The 19,981-nt window shown below is 36.1% G+C and overlaps 4 protein-coding genes and 1 long non-coding RNA gene across 5 annotated transcripts; 1 reads left to right on the forward strand and 4 right to left on the reverse strand.

The window, feature by feature from the left end:
• Positions 1-3,729: 3,729 nt before the first annotated feature.
• On the reverse strand, positions 3,730-4,608 carry LOC115990346. Its single transcript, XM_031114184.1, has one exon. The coding sequence runs from the start codon at positions 4,606-4,608 to the stop codon at positions 3,730-3,732; it is 879 nt and encodes a 292-aa protein (XP_030970044.1).
• Positions 4,609-7,665: 3,057 nt separating this feature from the next.
• Positions 7,666-12,077, forward strand: LOC115990347. Its single transcript, XM_031114186.1, has 3 exons — positions 7,666-7,834; positions 8,944-11,702; positions 11,801-12,077. The coding sequence occupies exons 1-2, from the start codon at positions 7,828-7,830 to the stop codon at positions 11,700-11,702; spliced, it is 2,766 nt and encodes a 921-aa protein (XP_030970046.1). The 5' UTR covers positions 7,666-7,827; the 3' UTR covers positions 11,801-12,077.
• A 1,215-nt stretch (positions 12,078-13,292) lies between these two features.
• Positions 13,293-15,028, reverse strand: LOC115990348 (26S proteasome regulatory subunit 8 homolog). The gene is made up of 4 exons (XM_031114187.1): positions 15,002-15,028; positions 14,567-14,791; positions 14,009-14,095; positions 13,293-13,553 (listed from the first exon to the last, which is right to left on the reverse strand). The coding sequence occupies exons 1-4, from the start codon at positions 15,026-15,028 to the stop codon at positions 13,293-13,295; spliced, it is 600 nt and encodes a 199-aa protein (XP_030970047.1).
• Positions 15,029-16,417: 1,389 nt separating this feature from the next.
• On the reverse strand, positions 16,418-16,828 carry LOC115988915. Its single transcript, XR_004091705.1, has 2 exons — positions 16,587-16,828; positions 16,418-16,471 (listed from the first exon to the last, which is right to left on the reverse strand). It is a non-coding gene; the product is annotated as an uncharacterized LOC115988915 (long non-coding RNA).
• Positions 16,829-17,619: 791 nt separating this feature from the next.
• Positions 17,620-18,130, reverse strand: LOC115988989 (ABC transporter F family member 5-like). The gene is made up of 2 exons (XM_031112633.1): positions 17,999-18,130; positions 17,620-17,799 (listed from the first exon to the last, which is right to left on the reverse strand). Exons 1-2 carry the CDS (start codon positions 18,113-18,115, stop codon positions 17,635-17,637), a joined length of 282 nt encoding a protein of 93 aa, XP_030968493.1. The 5' UTR covers positions 18,116-18,130; the 3' UTR covers positions 17,620-17,634.
• Between the last annotated feature and the right edge of the window lie 1,851 nt (positions 18,131-19,981).

Here is a 19,981-nt window from a genome sequence, read left to right on the forward strand (position 1 = left end):
TTTCAATTAATTAAGGTAAATGAAATAACAAAGGCTGAAAATTAGCAATTAGTAAAATAGATGTACATGTGTCAAGTTCTTATTTGTAGAGTATAGAGTGAGATAAAGAGAGTGAGACAGAAGATTTGGACTCCATAACTTGAGCTTTCTAATCAGGTTCAAAACTTTCTAAAATCAATTAATTTGGCCCTTAAAATTAAATTAGTCTTTAAATATATTGAGAAAAATAATTAAATTGATCTAAATTGTTCAGTTTTGAAAAGTCATGAATTTGGTTAGCATTAGCCAAAATATCAAAATACGTTAATCAAATTTACCTTATTTATGGCTACTGACACTTTTTTTGTTTTTTTGACAAAAGCTTTTTTTTTTTTTTTGGGTCATCTGGATACAATAAAGGAAAAGCTAAGGAATTACAAAATTTCCAAGATACTACCTGGCAATACTCGCCCCATTAATATCAGCCTCCACAATCACACCTAAATCCCCATACGGATCTTCATAAAAAATAAAATTAAGATTCTGATTGGCACCCATTCTAGCAAGTTTGTCCGCACACCTATTGGCCTCGCGATAACAGTGCTTGATTCTAACATAAGGAATTTGGGAAATAAGGTACCTGCAGTCCTCTATCAGAAGGGAAATGGCATTATTTAAGTACAGCGGATTAGCTAACATGTCCACTACTACCTTAGCATCCAACTCCATTTCAACCATAGCCAAATTACGATCAATAAATAGCATCTAACCGTAACGAATGGCCTAAAGCTCAGCCAATAAGCTCATTTTTATGCCAATCTTCCTAGAAAAACCAGCCACCCATCTCCCAAACCAGTCACGAATAACACCACCTCCACCCACACTTCCTGGGTTCCCCAAAGACAGTCAGTATTCAATTTCATCCACCCAATCCCAGGTCTATCCCATTTTACCAAATTTAACACCTAATTCCAAACAGCCTTGGATAAGCCAGCACAAAAGAAAAATTCCAAAGCTTGATTGGTGATAAATTTTGCTAACCTGGGGTTCAGATATCACCCTTTAAAAACAACATGATTCCGATTCTTCCAAATATTCCACACGGCAAAAGAAAAAATGATTTTCCACGGATGAGAATTCTAATTTTTTGTTGTGTCCATTTTCCCATTAATCACCATCTAGTCTTCAACATTTGAGGAAAAGAAGTCTTTGTCAAAACCCACTACATCAAGCTCATTCCATACAGCCCTGATCTTTTCGCAATTCTGGAGGGCATGGATGATAGATTCAGGTTCTTTACGATAGAGAGGACACAGTGAATCAGTATTCACTCCCCTGGAAGCAAGGCATTCATTGACTCCAATACTATTGTGAGTACACTTCCACAAGAAAAACTGAATCTTTGGGAGAACATGAAGCTTCCAAATCCAACCACCATTAAAGTCTAGTAGCCGATCCACCCCAGCTGCCATATTATAGGCACTTCTCATGGTAAAATCACCCTTCGGCGAGTCCCTCCACATTAATCTATCTTTGCTACTAGCAACGAACACATAAGGAATGGCTTGAAACTCCATTTTTATGTCTTGGGGTATGTCAAATGGGACAATATCCCAATTCCATCCCCCAATGGCTGCTAAGTCCTTAACTTTCCATTCGACCACCCCAAAAGGCAAAGGGACTTGGATCAAATGCCTTAGCGGCCCCTTATGAGACCAATTATCATACCAGAAGCTCAAGTTGCTTTCTCTTCCAATCACCCACCTAGATCCTTGCCGGAATACATTTGTGTCTTTTTTAATACCTTTCCAAATTTGAGAGCAAGGGAGGCTACTCGGATTCCTGGAATTAATTCTTTGAGTGGAGCAGTATTTCACTTTAATCACATGAGCCCAGAGGCTCTCATTTTCGGTGTGAAGTCTCCAATTCAATTTAGCTAACAACACAATGTTTCTACCTTTTGCACTTTGTAATCCAAGACCACCTACTTTTTTTGATTTTGTCACCTTATTCCATCCCACCCAATGGATTTTCCTAACTGTTTCAGTCGACCCCCAAAGAAAGTTCTGATTGACTTGATCAATGCCCTCTAGAATTTTGTTAGGGAGAATAGCACACTACATGACATAGGTGAGGACTGTTGAAGATGATGCTTGGATGAGAACAATACGGCCAATCGAAGATAGTAAGTTGGCTTTCCAACCAGCCAACTTCTGCTTAACCCTATCCAAAATGAAGTTAACATCCATCGGAGAACCTGGATGTTCAATGGGAATCCCAAGATATTTGCCTAAATTTGGAGTTGAGGCAAAGCCCAGCACACCACAAAGCGCCTCCCTACTATCTTTGTCCACATTTGGAGAAAAAAAGACCCGAGATTTCACTTCACTAATTGTTTGGCTAGTTCTACTACAAAATGTATCAAGAGCATCCCTTATGGCCACACAATTTCCATGATCAGCCTTGGCAAAAAACACCACATCATCTGCAAACATAAGGCAGGAGAAAAACAACACTCCCTGTGAAGATTTCACTGGGTTCCAAAGCTTTTGGCTGCAATTCTCCTCTATCAGCTAACCAAGATACTCCATGCATAGAATGAAAAGATATGGAGACAAAGGGTCCCCCTGTCTAATTCCTCTCGATGGGAAGAAGGGGTCTAGACTTCCACCATTAAAAAGAACAGAGGATGAAACCGAGCACACACAACTCATAATGAGCTCAATTAACTCTTGGGGTAGATTAATCTCCATAAGCCTCCCTCAGATAAAACTCCATTCTAGCTTATCATAGGCTTTTTCAAGATCTAATTTAATTGCCATGTACCCTATTGCACCCTTTTTCCTGCTGATCGAGTGGATTAATTCTTGGACAATAATAGCATTATTTATTCCTTTCCTACCTGGAATAAACGCCAATTAGAGAAGAGAGACAAGCTTCTCCAAATAAGGTCTTAGGCGACCTACAATAATCTTCGTGACAATTTTATAAACTGTGTTACAGAGACTAATAGGTCTGTAATTCCCAAGAGTTTTAGGCCCTTGAATTTTTGGAATAAGCACAATAAGAGTCCGATTCTGATACTCCGGCATTTTCCTTGAGGCGAAGATCTGCTTAATTTCCTGAATCACCGATTCACCCACTGTTGGCCAAAATAATTGAAATAACCCCGCATGAAGCCCATCCGAGCCAAGGGCTTTATTCGCTTTCATCGACCATAACCCCACTTTAATCTCTTCATTCGTCACCCTGGACCATAAACTATCTCTTTCCTCATCATTCAAACAAGCCTACCCTATTTGGACTGGACTTGCCAACCACTTAGAAGCATTGTAGGAAGAAGAATAAATATCACAAAACCCCCTACAAATAAAATCCATCACCTCCGCCTCATTTATTATCCATTCCCCTCACATTATTTTTTATAGTAGTGATTCGGTTCCTATTTCTCCTCACTAATGTAGATACATGGTAGAAAGCCGTGTTACGATCCGCTTGCACCATCCAATTCAGCCGAGATTTAAGAGCCCACAAATCGTGTTCTTGATTAGGAATCACTTCCAACTCTTGATTCAGATTTCTTTCAAGCTCGAACAAATAGCTCGAAGGCCTGATAGCAATAATCCTTTGGAGCCCATTTAAACGAGCTCTAATCTAATTCTTCTTCGAAAAAATGTTGCCAAATTGATTCTTGTTCCAGACAGTAGCATCAGTAGCAAATTTCTGAATGGCTTCATGAAGTTAAGTAGGCTATCTCCAGGCCTGAGACACAACCTTTGGAAAGGATAAATTTGAAAGCCATAATCTCTGAAATTTGAAGGGGCGGTCAAGGTGTATCCTCCTTTGAGGCATTGTTTCCAAGAGCACTGGGCAATGATCAGAGTGACATTTGGTGAGGTGCGTTACTCTAGCATCCGGGTAGATAAGATACCAGTCCAGATTAACAAAAAATCTATCAATCCTTTCCTGAATAAGGTCCTGAATTTCCCGGCCAATAGTCCATGTAAATCTCGGACCAGAGAATCCTAAATCCACCATGTTGCATTTATCTAAACAATCCTTGAATGCCAGAGCTTGATTTACGCTAACCACTCTACCACCAAACTTATCCGCACTAGTAAGAGGCTTGTTAAAATCTCCTGTAATGACCCAAGGCATTTTATGAAGATCAGCTACGTTAGAGAGATTATTCCACAATATACGTCTTTCAGCACTTCTAGGACTAGCATACACAGCAAAGAACATCCAATTAAAGTTAGAGGAGAGTACCTTAACTGTGGATTGAATTTCTTGCTCCAAGCTAGCCAGAAAGGACACATCAACTTTGTCAGAATTCCACAATAACCACAATCCCCCCACTCGACCAATAGTCTCAGTATGTATAGCACCATCAAACGGTAATCTGTCTGTGATATCCCGGGCTCTAGCACCTCCAATATGGGTTTCCATAACCACAAAAATAGCTGGATCAAGTTGTCGAACAAGATCGTGAACATAGTCTTGAAAATTAGGCTTCAAGGTGCCCCTACAGTTCCATACAATTAAATTCATGGCTACCATATAGGTGAAAGACAACAGAGACTCCTCAAGAAGGGGGCGGACCCACTCCTTCCTCTTCTTCAAACCCATTGATAGCATAGGTTTTTTTAATCAGTACCCATCGATAGCACAGTAGAGAACAAGGTTAGAGAATTGTAATTTTATGATTGTCTTCTCTTAGCTTTAAAAGTAGATCTTTAAAAGGAAAAAAGAAAAAAGAAATGTTCTAAGAAAAATCTTTCATGTTTTTAAAGTCCAGATAGTAAGCTATATTATAAATGTAGATCATATGCCATGCAGAATGTGGCTAAATTGAGACTAAAGTTTTTTTACATGTCAATTTACTTTGATAATTACTTGCATGACACCTGGCAGATGACTCTGAGGCTAGAAATATGGTTGCTCTGGATTCAACTCTCCAGTTAGGTTCATGAGCTTTTGCTATCGATATTGACAAAGACAACATCTTTTTAGGCGGTATGGATTGGTGATCTAGAGCTCTTCAGGAATGTTGCTGAGAAGTTTTCTTATACTTTCAATTCAGACCAGACCCATAAATTGATTGTTAGGCTGTGGCACAATGTCTTAAGGACTGGGATTCACATCATCAGAATATCTCATTCCTGTTTCGCTCTGACTGATGTTGCAAAGAAGCTGAGACTGGACTCTGCAAACCTTGTTGCTTATGCAGAGAGTATTGTATCAAAGGCAATTCAAGATGGTGCAATTGATGCCACAATAGATCATGCAAATGGATGAATGGTATCAAAGGAGACTGGGGACATCTACTCTACAAATGAACCTCAAATTTGCATTTAACTCAAGAATTGCTTTCTGCCTCAATATATTGCTGTTATGTATTTCATGGTATATAGTCCTTGGTTTAAAACTCTTTGCTGGGAGGACATTTGAAGTGTTTAAATCAAAGTTGCTCCTCGGAAGGGTTGGTTTAGTCGAATTTGAGATGACAAATCTTCTGAACATGCCAGAAACTTTTATTTTATTTTATTTTTTTATTTTTAATTCCGCTTGATTTTCATTATGCATTCCACTTCCACTTATATAAATAGACTACAATGAGATAACCTCATTACCAATCGAATGTCCTAGGAGGTATACATTCTCTCTTTCACTTTTTTTGAGCATGTCTCCCAATAACGAAGAGAATAGAGAATAATTATATTTTAAGTATTGGACATATGCATTTGCCCTTTCACTTTTGGTGTATGTGTCCCATAAAGAATGGAGAAAGTTCCTATTTGATAAGGGTATTTAAATATAGTTTTATGTTTTGCAATTCATAAAATGGTGGGTCCTACACTTCAATCTATTGTTTGGCTAATGTTCTCTAAAATTCTAAATACAGTTTTCAAAAAATTGTTTCCTATTTTCCTTATTCAAAATAGGATTTTGAAAATGGTTGAGGGGATGTTTTTAGGGTATAGAAAATGTTTTTATTCGCATAGTTATAAATAAATTGAAAACAGTGGACCTCACATATTTGTCCACACTCCTCTATCTTTTAAATTAATAAGTTTATCTTTATCAAAAAAGAATTCTTACACTTTAAATTTGAAACTTATTATTATAAAAATAAAATAAAATAAGCGATATACAAATTTTATACATTACTTTTTGTAGATTTTTTCTTTTTTTAAATCTGAAAAATAGACTTTTTTTTTGTTTTTAATATTTTATAAATTGTTCTTAAAAGTGGGAATCAAACACATATAATATAAAATTACAATCTAAAAACTAGTTTCAATTTCAATTTTTTGAAAATTACTTTTATACTATTTTGAAAATAAAAACAAAAATCCTCCTTACAGCCCTTATTTGTTTATTTATTTTTTAACCCTGCCCTTGAAGCCTGAAGTATGTGGGTTGTACTTTTTTTTTTTTTGGTTTTTTGGCCAAAAAAGGGGGCTGGACTACCATTATGAATTTGTGATTATAAGGACACCCTCTGTTAGCGAATGTTAGATTTAGCGCTAACAAACTACTATGGTTGTGAGTGAATGCAAACTTCACCCTAATCCCACGAAAGCAGAAGGCAGCTTCACTTTCTGCTAGGGTTCAAACTTCAAACATAGGACCCCAAGACAGGCAAACGTGTGGGTTGTACTCAGAGATACAATAAGTTCAGTGATGCTATTTAATCAAATCAGTCCTAAGATTCAGGTGCGTCTCCAAAACCTGGTACTCCTCAATCGCCACTCCTAATTTCATCTCCAACCACCTTATTTATCACAAAAACAACAACAACAACAACTTAGCTTATCTCATAGCCCAACATTGGCGAAAATGGGTAATTACCCATAAAACCCCAACTATTTAGTTAGTAGGGTCCGTTTGGAAACTAATTGCCAAACTAGCAACTCGAGCCTCAGAGGCTCGATTTAGGGGCCCAAAATCGAGCCTCTGAGGCTCGGTTTACGTCCTTTGAAATGGCCTTGACGTGGCAGGAGTGTACGTGGAACTCGAGTTTTTAAGTCTCGAGTTCCACGTAGGTGCCACCTAAACTCGAGTCTTTGAAACTCGGTTTACGTAAAAATTTAAACCGAGTCTCAAAGACTCGAGTTTTAACCAAAAAGAGACACGCGTTGAACTCGAGTCTTTGAGACTCGGTTTTAACTTTGAAACCGAGTCTTAGAGACTCGAGTTTTAAAGCATGATTTCCCTACTGTGTGGTCTTATCAAGTGTCTTTGCTGTGTGCTCTGTGCTAGGAACGTGCTCTGTGCTAGTCTATTAACTGAATACGTGCAGTGCTAGTCTATTAAAGCTTGTGTTGAAGGACATGTTTTGTCTTTTGTCTGTTGCTTGTGCTTGTCTATCTACTATTTTTGTGCTTTTGCTAGTCTTTGTCTGTTGCTTGTGCTAGTCTTTGTCTTTTGTCTGTTGCTTCCTATTTTTGTGCAGTGCTAGTCTTTTGTCTATCTACTACAGTCTTTGTTGCTTCCTGCTTTTGCTAGTCAACAGTCTTTGTTGCTTCCTCCAGCAGGTAAGATGAGTACGTTGCTGAAGAACATGTGAATATAATTTGTCTGTTTTGAAACATATTCAAAAAATATGTTAAACTAGCACAAGCACCAAAAACTTCTCTCAGACTATGTTGAACCTAAAAAAACTGTCACACAACTCTCTCACATGAAGAACAACTTGTCTCAACAACTCTCACCTTCAGCAACTTCAATCACAGAACCTCTCTTAAGAACTCTCACAGAGACTCAACCTCTCATATATATTTAGCAGCAAAACATTGCTTCTCTCACTCTCATACAATCTCAGCAGTACATTTGCACATCATTATGTCAAGTAAGGGTCTCCTCACTCTCTAATTAGTTGTTTAGTGTATATAGCTGCTTTAAAAAGTGTTGCTTGCATTGTTTTAGTGTATATGCCATTTCCTAATAAAATATTTGTTTGTATTAGGCAAATATATTTGTTTCCTGATAAGATATTTGTTTGTATTAAAATATGTATATTTGTTTCCTTATAAAAAATACGTATATATATTTATATTTATACAACTATATAATTAAATATTTATATATACATATTTTTATATTTATATTTATACAACTATATAATTAAATATTTATATAAATATATTTATATTTTTATATTTATACAAACTATATATATAAATACTTATAGAAATATATAAATATTTAATTATATAGTTGTATAAATAGGCTAAATATAAATATATTTATATAAATATTTAATTATATAGTTGTATAAATAGGCTAAATATAAATATATTTATATAAATATTTAATTATATAGTTGTATAAATAGGCTAAATATATAAATATATTTATATTTATATAAATATTTTTATATTTATACAACTATATATATAAATACTTATATAAATATATAAATATTTAATTATATAGTTGTATAAATAGGCTAAATATATAAATATATTTATATTTATATGTTAAATTAGATGATATGTCTAATTTGATTGATCATGATTATATTCACATTAGTGTTTTTCTTTTTCTTTTTTTGTCTGATGAACCCTGCTCTATGTTATTTCATCAATAGTAGTGTAATAGGGTATGGCATTAATTTAAAATTACTTGAATGATGTTGTTACATAATTGCACTCATTCATTTGCACATCCTCATGACTTTTGTTGTTTGGTTTGATATTTTTATTTATATTTTTGTTAGAGCTGAGTTTCAATTTTGTAATGGGGGTGAGTTTTGTCTTCAGTTTTTTTATTTGTTTGAGTATGAAATTATAATGATTGAGTGTGTTTGTATGTGATGTGGGGTGAGTATATGCAATTGTTACACTTTTAGAAGTTGTGATTCTTGTACTTTGAGTAGATAGAAAAGTTTTTGTAATTGATGTGAAATGAAAGAGATCAAATATGTCACTAACATAAATTTAGTTGGCTCTCTAATAGGTGCACAATCTTTGAAGAATATTGACATAAATGTATACTTCGGTGGACACCTTTACAATCCTGAAGGGATTGACGGATTCCCATTTAGAGGGGAGGGTATCGAATGCTACTACATGATGTTACGTCGTAAGTTGAAGACGTTGACTGATTTGAAGAGGAAAATAATGGACGAATTGAAATTGAACCCTGCTTGGTATGACATCAAGATTATTTATCGTTGCCCACAAGAAGTTCTTCATGAACGGATAAATTATGGGTATATGGCGATTAAAGAAGATAAACATGTAAAGATGATGTTTAATAGGATCCAGAAAATGCCCCAAGTAAATGCTGCTGAGTTGTATGTAAGTTTGGAGGCGAGTGTAGACAACAGTACTGAGGTGGTGCAAGAAACATCTACGGCTTTACAATTTACAACCCTAGATGATGGATGCACTACAATGGGAGGGTATGCAATGGGAGGTTATACGCTGTCATCTCAAGATTATGTTGCGAATACTGGTGGAACCCTCTACTCTCAAGAGACACATTTAGAGGAGGAAGACGAAGACGAAGACGAAGATCATGCTGCGAATGATGGTGAAAATAATGATGATATGGATCAGTACGAAGAGAGGATTGAGCGAGGTGACTTTGAGAACGATGTGGATGAGCATGAAGTCGTTCCTAATTTTGAAGAGGAAAATATGGAGTACCATAATGAAGGTGATGCAGATGATGATGATATTGGTGTCCAGCATGATACAGATACGACCACTGGCTACAGACCTCCTGCGGACTCATTCTACGCAAATACTTGGGAAAATATGGTTGATCCTTCACGTCTTCAGATACCATATCTTTGTACTTGGCAAGATGGGATGCATTTTTGTAAAGGGTTGACTTTTGCAAATAAAGCTGCGGTGAAGCGTGCATTGATAATATATGCAGCAAAGGATAATAGAAATTTCTCCATCCAAAGGTCGAGCACAACTGAATTGTGCGCCGCATGCATTGACGACAATTGCAAGTGGTACGTTGGGGCATACATGAAGCCTAAATTCAATGGTCTGTGGATGGTCACGTCTTATGTGGGTCCACACAGTTGTATACCCTTTGGGCTGCGAAGAGATGGTAGAATGATGGATTCTAATTTTGTTGCATCAGAAATTGTGGGAAGATTGCGAAAAAAGCACACTGCTACTGTTGATGAGCTTTGGGAGATCATCCGTACTAAGTATGATCATGAGCTTTCTTACTATAAAGTATGGGACGCAAAACAAAAGGCAATTGCTAAGATTTTTGGGGATTGGGAGGAGTCTTACCAAAGGTTGCGAAAGTTGTTGGCATACTTGGATCAGGATTCGGGTACCCAGTATAGCTATCACACCATACCTAAGCCATTAGAAGGTACTACGTTACTGCGCTATGTATATTGGGCATTCGCTCCATGCATTGCTGCATTCCAGTATTGCAGGCCAGTGATCAGTATTGATGGAACTCATTTATATGGTAAATACAAAGGGGTATTGATGATTGCAATGGCAACCGATGCTAATCAAAAGGTTTTGCCTATCGCCTTTGCTGTTGTGGACAAGGAGTCAGGGGCTAGTTGGGGGTGGTTTTTAGAGTGTCTCAGGACTTCGATAGAGCGTGTTATTGAAAACAAGGATATTTGCATTATTTCTGACCGACATAAAGGTATCAAATGCGCCATTCGAGAGTGGCCTAGAGGGCAAGGCGGAAGAGAACGGGTATATCATCGATATTGCCTTCGACATGTTGCTAGCAACTTCAACACACATTTTAATAACCCGACTCTAAAGGCATTGGCCTTGAAAGCTGGATATGCGACTTGTGATGCTAAATTTGTGTCTATAATGCAAACCATTAAGGAGGCCGAGATTAATTTACTGAGGGGTGTAGACCCTACTGATCGCCGGATTATACGTTATATGCCATACACATATCTAATGAGTGAGGATGTAGACAAATGGACCCAGTCACATGATGGTGGAAGACGGTACGGGGCAATGACAACCAATATCTCTGAGTGCTTTAATGGGGTTCTTAAAGGTGCCCGCGGTTTGCCAATTGCTGCAATGGTTGAGTTCACTTATTTTAAACTTGTTGCATATTTCCACGATCGACATAAACAAATTACTTCTGATCTCTCTCGAGGTAAGGTGTGGAGTGATTATGCAATGGAGATCTATAGCAAAAATGAACAGAAAATTGCAGGACACACTCTGAGGAATTATAATCATGCAGAGGGTATATATCAAGTGGTTACCCCGTATAACGACCATAGAGCTGGAGGGGGAAATCACAGTCATGATGTGCGCGTATTTGATAGAACCTGTGGTTGTGGAAAGTGGCAAAACTTGAAGATCCCTTGTTCACATGCAATTAAAGTTCTTAAAAGTCTGCATCTCGATGCGCCCAGCTACATTGACCCATGTTACAGTCTGAACAACGCCATTCTCACATATTCACATAATTTTGTGGTGCCAAAGTCAGAGTCATTATGGACAGACGTTCGCGGACCACGGTGGGTGCCTGACCCACGATTGTTGCGGGCCAAAGGTCGTCCTACGATGTCAAGAATAAGGAATGAAATGGATGGGGTACGGCGAGAACGGGGAAGCCGGAGGGAAGATCCGGAGTTGAGGGAGATTCAACCGAGGCAACGATGTGGAGTGTGTCATCAAGAGGGGCATAACCGTAGATGCTGTCCCAATTCCCATGGGGCTTCGACAAGTGGTAGTGCTATGAACTAGGCAAGTGACGTCACTGTTTTTATATAATATACTCAGAATGTCATTTGGTTTTTGTTCTTTGCATTTGGAAACTAATAACCGTATTTCATGTTTGTCAGGCAAGCGGAGACTTGATTTTCGTAAGTGACATTGTACGTGGGACTTGTCGTTATCTTCTGTATGGACAAGCTAGGTGATTATGTAGAGTATGTTGTATCAGTATGGACAAGTGTTAGGTGACTATGTATAATATGTTATATCCGCTAGGCGAATATGTAGACTATGTTGTATTAAAGGTTTTGTTATTTTGTTTATTGTTGTAAATTACGAATAATTGAACTCTTTGCTATCCATTTTACTCGTTACATTAGTTGCGTGATGCAGCTCTTTCCTATAATACGAACAATGATACTTTGGCAAGTTCAACCACAAGGCCCTTCTAGTATTGAACTGCCATTGTGTGCTAAGACTTTTGTCCAACAATAATTTTATTGAATAGTTACTGTTTTAATTTGGTTGTAGAACTTTAATGTATGCTCCCTTCGCCTATCATATGCTAGTATGTAGTTGTTTGATGTGTTCTGGACCCTGCAAAATTTGCTGTAGGGGAGAAAACTAATTCTGGTCCATGCACCTGCGGCAAAAAAAAAAAAAAATTCCATCCAAAAGAACTCAAGTATCTAAGACTCGATTTCTATTTATGGAAACCGAGTATAAAATACTCGAGTTCTATTGGGATTTTTTTTTCCTTTTTTTTTTTACCCCAATTTGAGAACTAAAAAACGTATAAAATACTCGAGTTTTATCGGGATTTTTTTTTCCTTTTTTTTTTTACCCCAATTTGAGAACTAAAAAACGTATAAAATACTCGAGTTCTATTGGGATTTTTTTTTCCTTTTTTTTTTTACCCCAATTTGAGAACTAAAAAACGTAATTTAATGTGGTAAATAATTCTGGTAACCTGCGGCCAAAAAAGAAAAAAAAAAATTCCCAGTGGAACTCGAGTATGTTATACTCGATTTCCATAAATGGAAATCGAGACTCTAAGACTCGATTTCCATTTATGGAAACCGAGTATAAAATACTCGAGTTCTACTGGGATTTTTCCTTTAATTCCCAGTAAAACTCGAGTATGTTATACTCGGTTTCCATAAATGGAAATCGAGTCTTAGAGTCTCGATTTCCATTTATGGAAATCGAGTATAACATACTCGAGTTCCACTGGGAATTTTTTTTTTCTTTTTTGGCCGCAGGTGACCAGAATTATTTAACCACATTGAATTACGTTTTTTAAATTACTCGATTATTTACCACATTGAATTACTCGATTTCCAAAAGAGTTGACATTGTTTAAATTCAATAAAATACTGGCAATCTTTACAAGAATGAAGCTTATTTTGACATGCTTGCCAAATACTTACAATAAGAGATGAATCTGTTTAAATAGTTGAGGTCACAATAAAGAAAAGTACCAAAAACTAAACAACCCAAGCTGCATAATGAAAACACACACGATACCTTTATTTTATTTGATGCTTCAAATCCATCCAGCTGGTTGAGAAGCTCCAGCATAGTCCGCTGCACTTCACTGTCACCATTGCCACTACCAGTTTAAATGCAGAAAGTAAAACGGTACACGAGGCAAACCTCCTTTATCTCTTTAATTTGCTGGTCAAGACCGCCAACCATGTCATATGTGGAATCTGGAACCTTTTCAACTTTCATGAGGTTGACCAATGGATCAACTTTGCTTTGCAAGATTAAATGAAGCACATAACTGTCATTACGGAGAGCAACTCTTGTTGATGGAGTTATCTTGGAGATATCGATATTTTTATCAATGTCAACAACATATTTCCGTTCAAGATGAACCTGGGAAAGAAGATGAGATTGTTTAGATAAAAATGTATTCAAACTGTTTTCAAACCATCTCTTATTAACAAAAAGGCACTCCTAAGGCACTCCTTGTGCATGTAATACTCTATTCTCTTGCTAAAATATCATGACGTTTCAAAAAAATAAATAATTAAGGCACAGCTGCAAATTTACAATAATTAAACACATATTACATAAAAATGTATCACAAAAGAATATTTAACAAAATAAACAGAGATGCCAGTGGTATTTAAAAAACTTCAACAAAGTGTAGGCACCCCCATGTGCTTCATAATCCATACAAAGAACAGAGCTGTTGGCTGTGTGTGAAGAACAAAGCCACGGATCAATTATATTCAGGGTGGTGGAGTGAAACAAAACATTAACATGGACACACACTACTTCCATAGCTTCCGCAATGACATGTTTTCCTCAGTCTCCTTCTTCATTACCTTTGCCACTACCATCTCAAAATCTTCTTGTGTTACATTAACCCTCCTCTCCCACAGAGCAAACATCCCAGATTCTGTGCACACAGCCTGCAACAAAAATAAAACGAAAAAAAATCTGTGACAATATGATTATGCACAGAGAAAACACACAATCTTTCACTTTTGAAGACTTTAATAGCCCAGTGCAAAATCTCGTTATGGAATTAACAAGACTATACTTATCATTCTATCCAAATCCATCCAAAAGAGTTGAGATTGTTTAAATTCAATAAAATACTGGCAATCTTTACAAGAATGAAGCTTCTTTTTTACATGCTTGGCAAATACTTACAATAAGTTCCAAAATCTGTTTAAATAGTTGATGTCACAATAAAGAAAAGTACCAAAAACTAAACAACCCAAGCTGCATAATGAAAACACACAGGATACCTTTATTTTATTTGATGCTTCAAATCCATCCAGCTGGTTGAGAAGCTCCAGCATAGTCCGCTGCACTTCACTGTCACCATTGCCACTACCAGTTTAAATGCAGAAAGTAAAACGGTACACGAGGCAAACCTCCTGTATCTCTTTAATTTGCTGGTCAAGACCGCCAATCATGTCATATGTGGAATCTGGAACCTTTTCAACTTTCATGAGGTTGACCAATGGATCAACTTTGCTTTGCAAGATTAAATGAAGCACATAACTGTCATTACGGAGAGCAACTCTTGTTGATGGAGTTATCTTCGTGATATCGATATTTTTATCAATGTCAACAACATATTTCCGTTCAAGATGAACCTGGTAAACAAGATGAGATTGTTTAGATAAAAATGTATTCAAACTGTTATCAAACCATCTCTTATTAACAAAAAGGCACGTACCAGGCACTCCTTGTGCATGTAATACTCTATTCCCTTGCTAAAATATCATTACTTTTGAAAAAAATAAATAGTTATGGCACAGCTGCAAATTTACAATTGAGTGCATTCATATAGGAATATTACTTACCTTAACTAAAACGTTATTCTTCCCCATTACTTTGACAAATAGTGTGTATATATATAACTTTAAGCATGGCATCAATGTTAATATAAATGTGCTAATCTCGACTTTCAACATTTAAATCAAGTTAATTTTATTCTTAGAAATTGGTTTTAAAAGTGTACGAACAAAATTGATTTGAAAGTAGAGGGACAAAATTGATACTATTAAATGTGGGGAAAAGATAACGATGCTCTATATAGAATTAAGGTTTAGGAACTATTTTTAAAAGCATCTGATAAAAAAATTGGGAGATACTTTTTGTCCTTAAAAATGATTTGGTAAGAAATAATCTAAGGGCATCTGTTAACAAGACCCAACTAAAACTAAAACTGTGACAAATTTATAAAAACCAACAAATTGTAGTTTGGCCATTTTATTATTATTATTATTATTTTTTGGAGGGTGGCCATTTTATTAAAGTTACTAAAAAAATTCACACCTAATGATGACATTGGCTTGATTTTGAAAGTTAAGTGATTAAATTGATACAAATAGTATGTCTAAAAAAAAATATATTGATACAATTATAGAAATAGTACTTGAGTGTTAAATTAAATTTAGCCCAAATAGTTTGAAACCAAGTTAGCAATTTAACATTCCATTTATTTTATTTGTTTACAAATCTTTTTTCTTTTTTTGGGATAAGAATCTACAAATCTAGTTCAAAGTTTACATCTATCGTTGCCAATGGTTGCAAGTTTCAGAACAGCAACAACAACCATCTTTGATGCAACCACTATCACATACAAAATTTTAAGATTCATTCCAAGAAGGTTCGTGGTAGGCACCCCAACGAACCAATGTACTTAGTCTAACACAATACTAGCTGTGTCAGCCAAAAAATAATAATAATAATTAACAACCAAAGCAGTAGTAGCTAGCTACCGGTGGGTTTAACGTCATTCTGGGAGGCTACCATGTCATACTTGAATGTATTTTATGAATTTAGGCTTCATTTATTTAGCACACTTCATACATTCAATAAATCTGTTGGATTTATGGTAAAATGATATCTACAACCAGGTTTTCAAAAGGGGGTATAATCAAATAGTCCCTGAACTCCTACCTTCATGTTTTCCTTACATTATATGGCTTTCGAAAGCATAAATGCATGTTGTCGGGGTTCTGCAATCATTAGTAAAGGAGAACAAATTGCTAGAACAAGATTTTCAATTACAGCCTTAATTTCAAGTAATTCCTATAATTCTATTTAAATTATATACATGAGGACAACTACCTGGCTCACAACAGGCCACCTTATCTCCTAGGCTTTTTTACAAGTAAAAAAAAAATTTGAAACATTGGAGGAATCTTCAATGAGGAATATGGGTGAATCAATCAATTCCACCTCTTATATTTCTTCGTTCCTTTTGATTTTTGTTTTGCCTGCTGAAATGCTTGCCTTTTCTGCTTCTTCAGGGCTTCCTTCTCGGCCTATTAGAGGAACAAAATCTAAATTTCAACTCAGATTGCTACAGCAGAAGCTTATGAAGCTATATCATTTCCTTTCCTGTTTCATAATGCTGGTAATAATAACAACAATGCTTACCTTAGACATCTTCGATTTGGCATTAATTTTAGGAGCCTTCAGCATATCAGCTCGGCCTCACGTTCTACCTCCCTCATCCTCGCATCAAGATTTTTCTCAAGATAATACTGTAATATATACACAAGGTCATAAAGTACTAATAAATTTAGCAATTGGATAATTGCACTGCATGGAGGACAACGTCCAGACTCCCACTAAGCTATGCACATGGGATATGATAATTTTATTTTATTTTTCATTTATAGTTGCATAATGGGCTTAACAATGTCAATAATGTATCTCATGATATGATCACAAATTAGGCCTCAATGGGCTTAACAGACAAGCATACATATTTACACAGGCACAAGTGCAACCCTATGCCAGGAAAAAAATTACACATGTAGATCACTGGATGCATTGAAATAGATCCAGTTTAAGTCATACATCTAACTTCCAAATGATACATAAAATCCACAAAATATTTGTGTCTTCCACCCTTCCTAGAATCTCCTTGGGTCCAACTAAAACTCAACAAATAATCTTTTTTTAGACAAAGGGGTGGAAAAGAAACACCAAAAACCATGCTGAAAAATCAGGCCATTGTCATTAAGAATGACATAGACAAAATCATGTAATGGTTTTTAGTTGTATATTTTGTCTATCATCTCAGCAGTTTTCATTCAGGAAATCACAAGACTTTGTCCAAAAATCCTCAAACTATCACCGGAAATGAAATCCACCAGATTGTGCTGCACTTTCTTATTTCCATTAAACTACAATAGTACTCTTTAACATTATGAAATATATACAAGAGACTAGGAAATTCATGCTGTTGATAATTTCTGCTTTCCATTAAAGTACAATACTACTCTAGTGTATATACAAGAGACTAAGAAAATTATAAATTAATTTTCCAGTTACAGTTTTTTTGTCTTTTTTTTTTTCTTGATAGGTACATGTTCCAGTTAAAGATCTGAAGCACAAAACAGAACTTGTTATGGCACACATAAATGCCAGATATATGTCCACTACGAGAGAATACAAAATCGCATAAGAGCATACAGTTTTAGCTTACCTTCTCACCACCACTCAAAAGAGAAACCTTTCTATCAAGCATATCAGCTTTAAAATTACAACGCCCAAGGAGTCCCTTTATGTCATCACTTCTCCAGTCCTCTGCAGCTTCTACTACTGTCTCAAGCACTGTTTTATTGAAATGAAGTGCCTCAGCCTAAAATAGATGCGGGTCAGTGTCAGTTAGCACAAGCAAACAATTAGCAAAACATACAAACTGCCAATTATATAAAAATATATATGAAGTACATGTATATGTTTGTAAAACCATTGGAGCTTAGAATTAAGCATGAAAAAGTAGAAACACCATGATCATTAGATAAATGGGAGATACAACATTGTAGACACTAACACACCTGATTTTGCTCAAAATAGTTTGGCAGGACATTATGCTCCCCAAGCAAAACTTCACCCCCTCTTGGCTTCTCAAAATCCAAATGATAATTTCGGCAAAGTGCTTTTTCCACATCCATTTCGGCAAAGTGCTTTTTCCACTCTATGTAAAAAAAAGGGTGTGATAAATTTACAAGTAATATAATTACATTAGGAAATCAAAGTGACTCAAGCAGCGCATGACGCTTCATGACAACTGTAATACAATGAATAAAGTCGAAAATCATACAAAGTGAAACCCAATAGAGCTAACTTTAATGCTAAAAAACTCTACACAGTGACACAACAACTTACTGCAAGAGCCTTAGCTGAATCTCCTTCAGTTAAAATGAAGGTACATTTATCAGCAACCCACATAAAAAGCCTACAAAAATTTTGAAGCTACGGCTGTATAAATATAAATTGAGTTTGTTTTCCTGATAAAAATCTCGTTATGCTAATTCAAGGTTGCAATATTTGGGAAACAAGCATACCTTTTTATTCAATTAAGGTTTCAAAACCTTCATTCAGATTAGCTCCAACATATTTGACACTACTTGAACGTGAGAGGTAGGGTCCAAGGAAACCGATGAAAAGGCTGATGAGGTTCTAAAGTTGGATATTCTGGATTGTTGGACTCCAGAAAATCATTACAGATGGTCTAAACCCAACATGTTTAACACTCAGATTCAGTCCATCCGTAGTGATTTTCTGGCGTCCAACAATCCAAAATATCCTACTTTAGAACCTCATCAGCCTTTTCATCAGTTTCCTTGGACCCTACCTCTCACGTTCATTCATCTGCACTAATATCCACTGCATGTGATTGAATCCCCACCTACAAAGAGTCATACAGTAGTCTGTGAGATATATACATAATTACTTCCCTAGCTAAGATCATATACCAAGAGCTCAAGCAACTAAAGGGTACAAACCATCAGAGGATAGGATGGCCCCATAACATGTGACTGTTCAGTACGACGTGGGGGAAAATAAGCAGCATCTCTTTGAATTCCATATTTACAAGAGTCCTGCAAATCAGATTGTTTAAGAATGAATAGATACAAGTCAATCGTTTGAAAGATATTTGAAGAGAATGCACAAACCTCTAATCTCTAAAGCCCAAATACTGATCAGCAGAGAATGCACATATACATAGGGAATTTTTTTTTTTTTTGAAAAGAAGAATTGGTTAACTATTTCACATTGTACCGTAGATATCCTAAAAATTCTATAAAAGCATGAAAGCATGATATGGTGGATGGAGGGGAGGCACATGAAATGAAAAGAGAATATGCCCATCTTTGGCACTTGGCAGGCCCCCAAACTATGGAGCAAGCTCATTATAGATAAGTGGACCACTAACAAACGAGTGGATTTTTTCATCCTCTAGTACTTTTTTTTTTTTGGTTGATCATCTCATCCTATGGTACTTTGATAAAGACATTTCCTTCCCCTCACTAATAGACAAAAACCTAATTAGGTTACTCATCTTTATTGGTTGGAAAGGACATTGTGCATTAAAGGGTCCCTTTCGTCAGTACTTATTTGATACATTTTGCCACCCCTTTGAAACTGCCTGTCTTACAATTACAGCAATGTCATAGGAAAACACCAAAACCCCCCCCCCCCCCCCAAAAAAAAAGAAAAGGGCTTTCCTTTTAATTTCTACAACCCATCATCAAGCCTATGGTTTATTGGCCAAATAACTTAGACCAACTCAGAATGTAGATATTACAAAGGATATAGGAAATAAAGACAACTAGACAACAGTCATTTATCTTAATATGCGTGTAGTTGCTTGGTAGGATGAAATATCTATTCGAGGGCACTTCTTTGACGTTACTTTCACTTTAGCTTCTACGGCCATTAACCTACATACATGTTGCATTATTTATTAATTTATAGTTGATTTAATTATTTCTATAGAATTCAGGCAACAAGATAAGAAGGCAACAAGAGAATTA

This window comes from Quercus lobata, chromosome 5 (assembly GCF_001633185.2).
Source record: "Quercus lobata isolate SW786 chromosome 5, ValleyOak3.0 Primary Assembly, whole genome shotgun sequence".
Taxonomy (NCBI): Eukaryota; Viridiplantae; Streptophyta; class Magnoliopsida; order Fagales; family Fagaceae; genus Quercus; species Quercus lobata.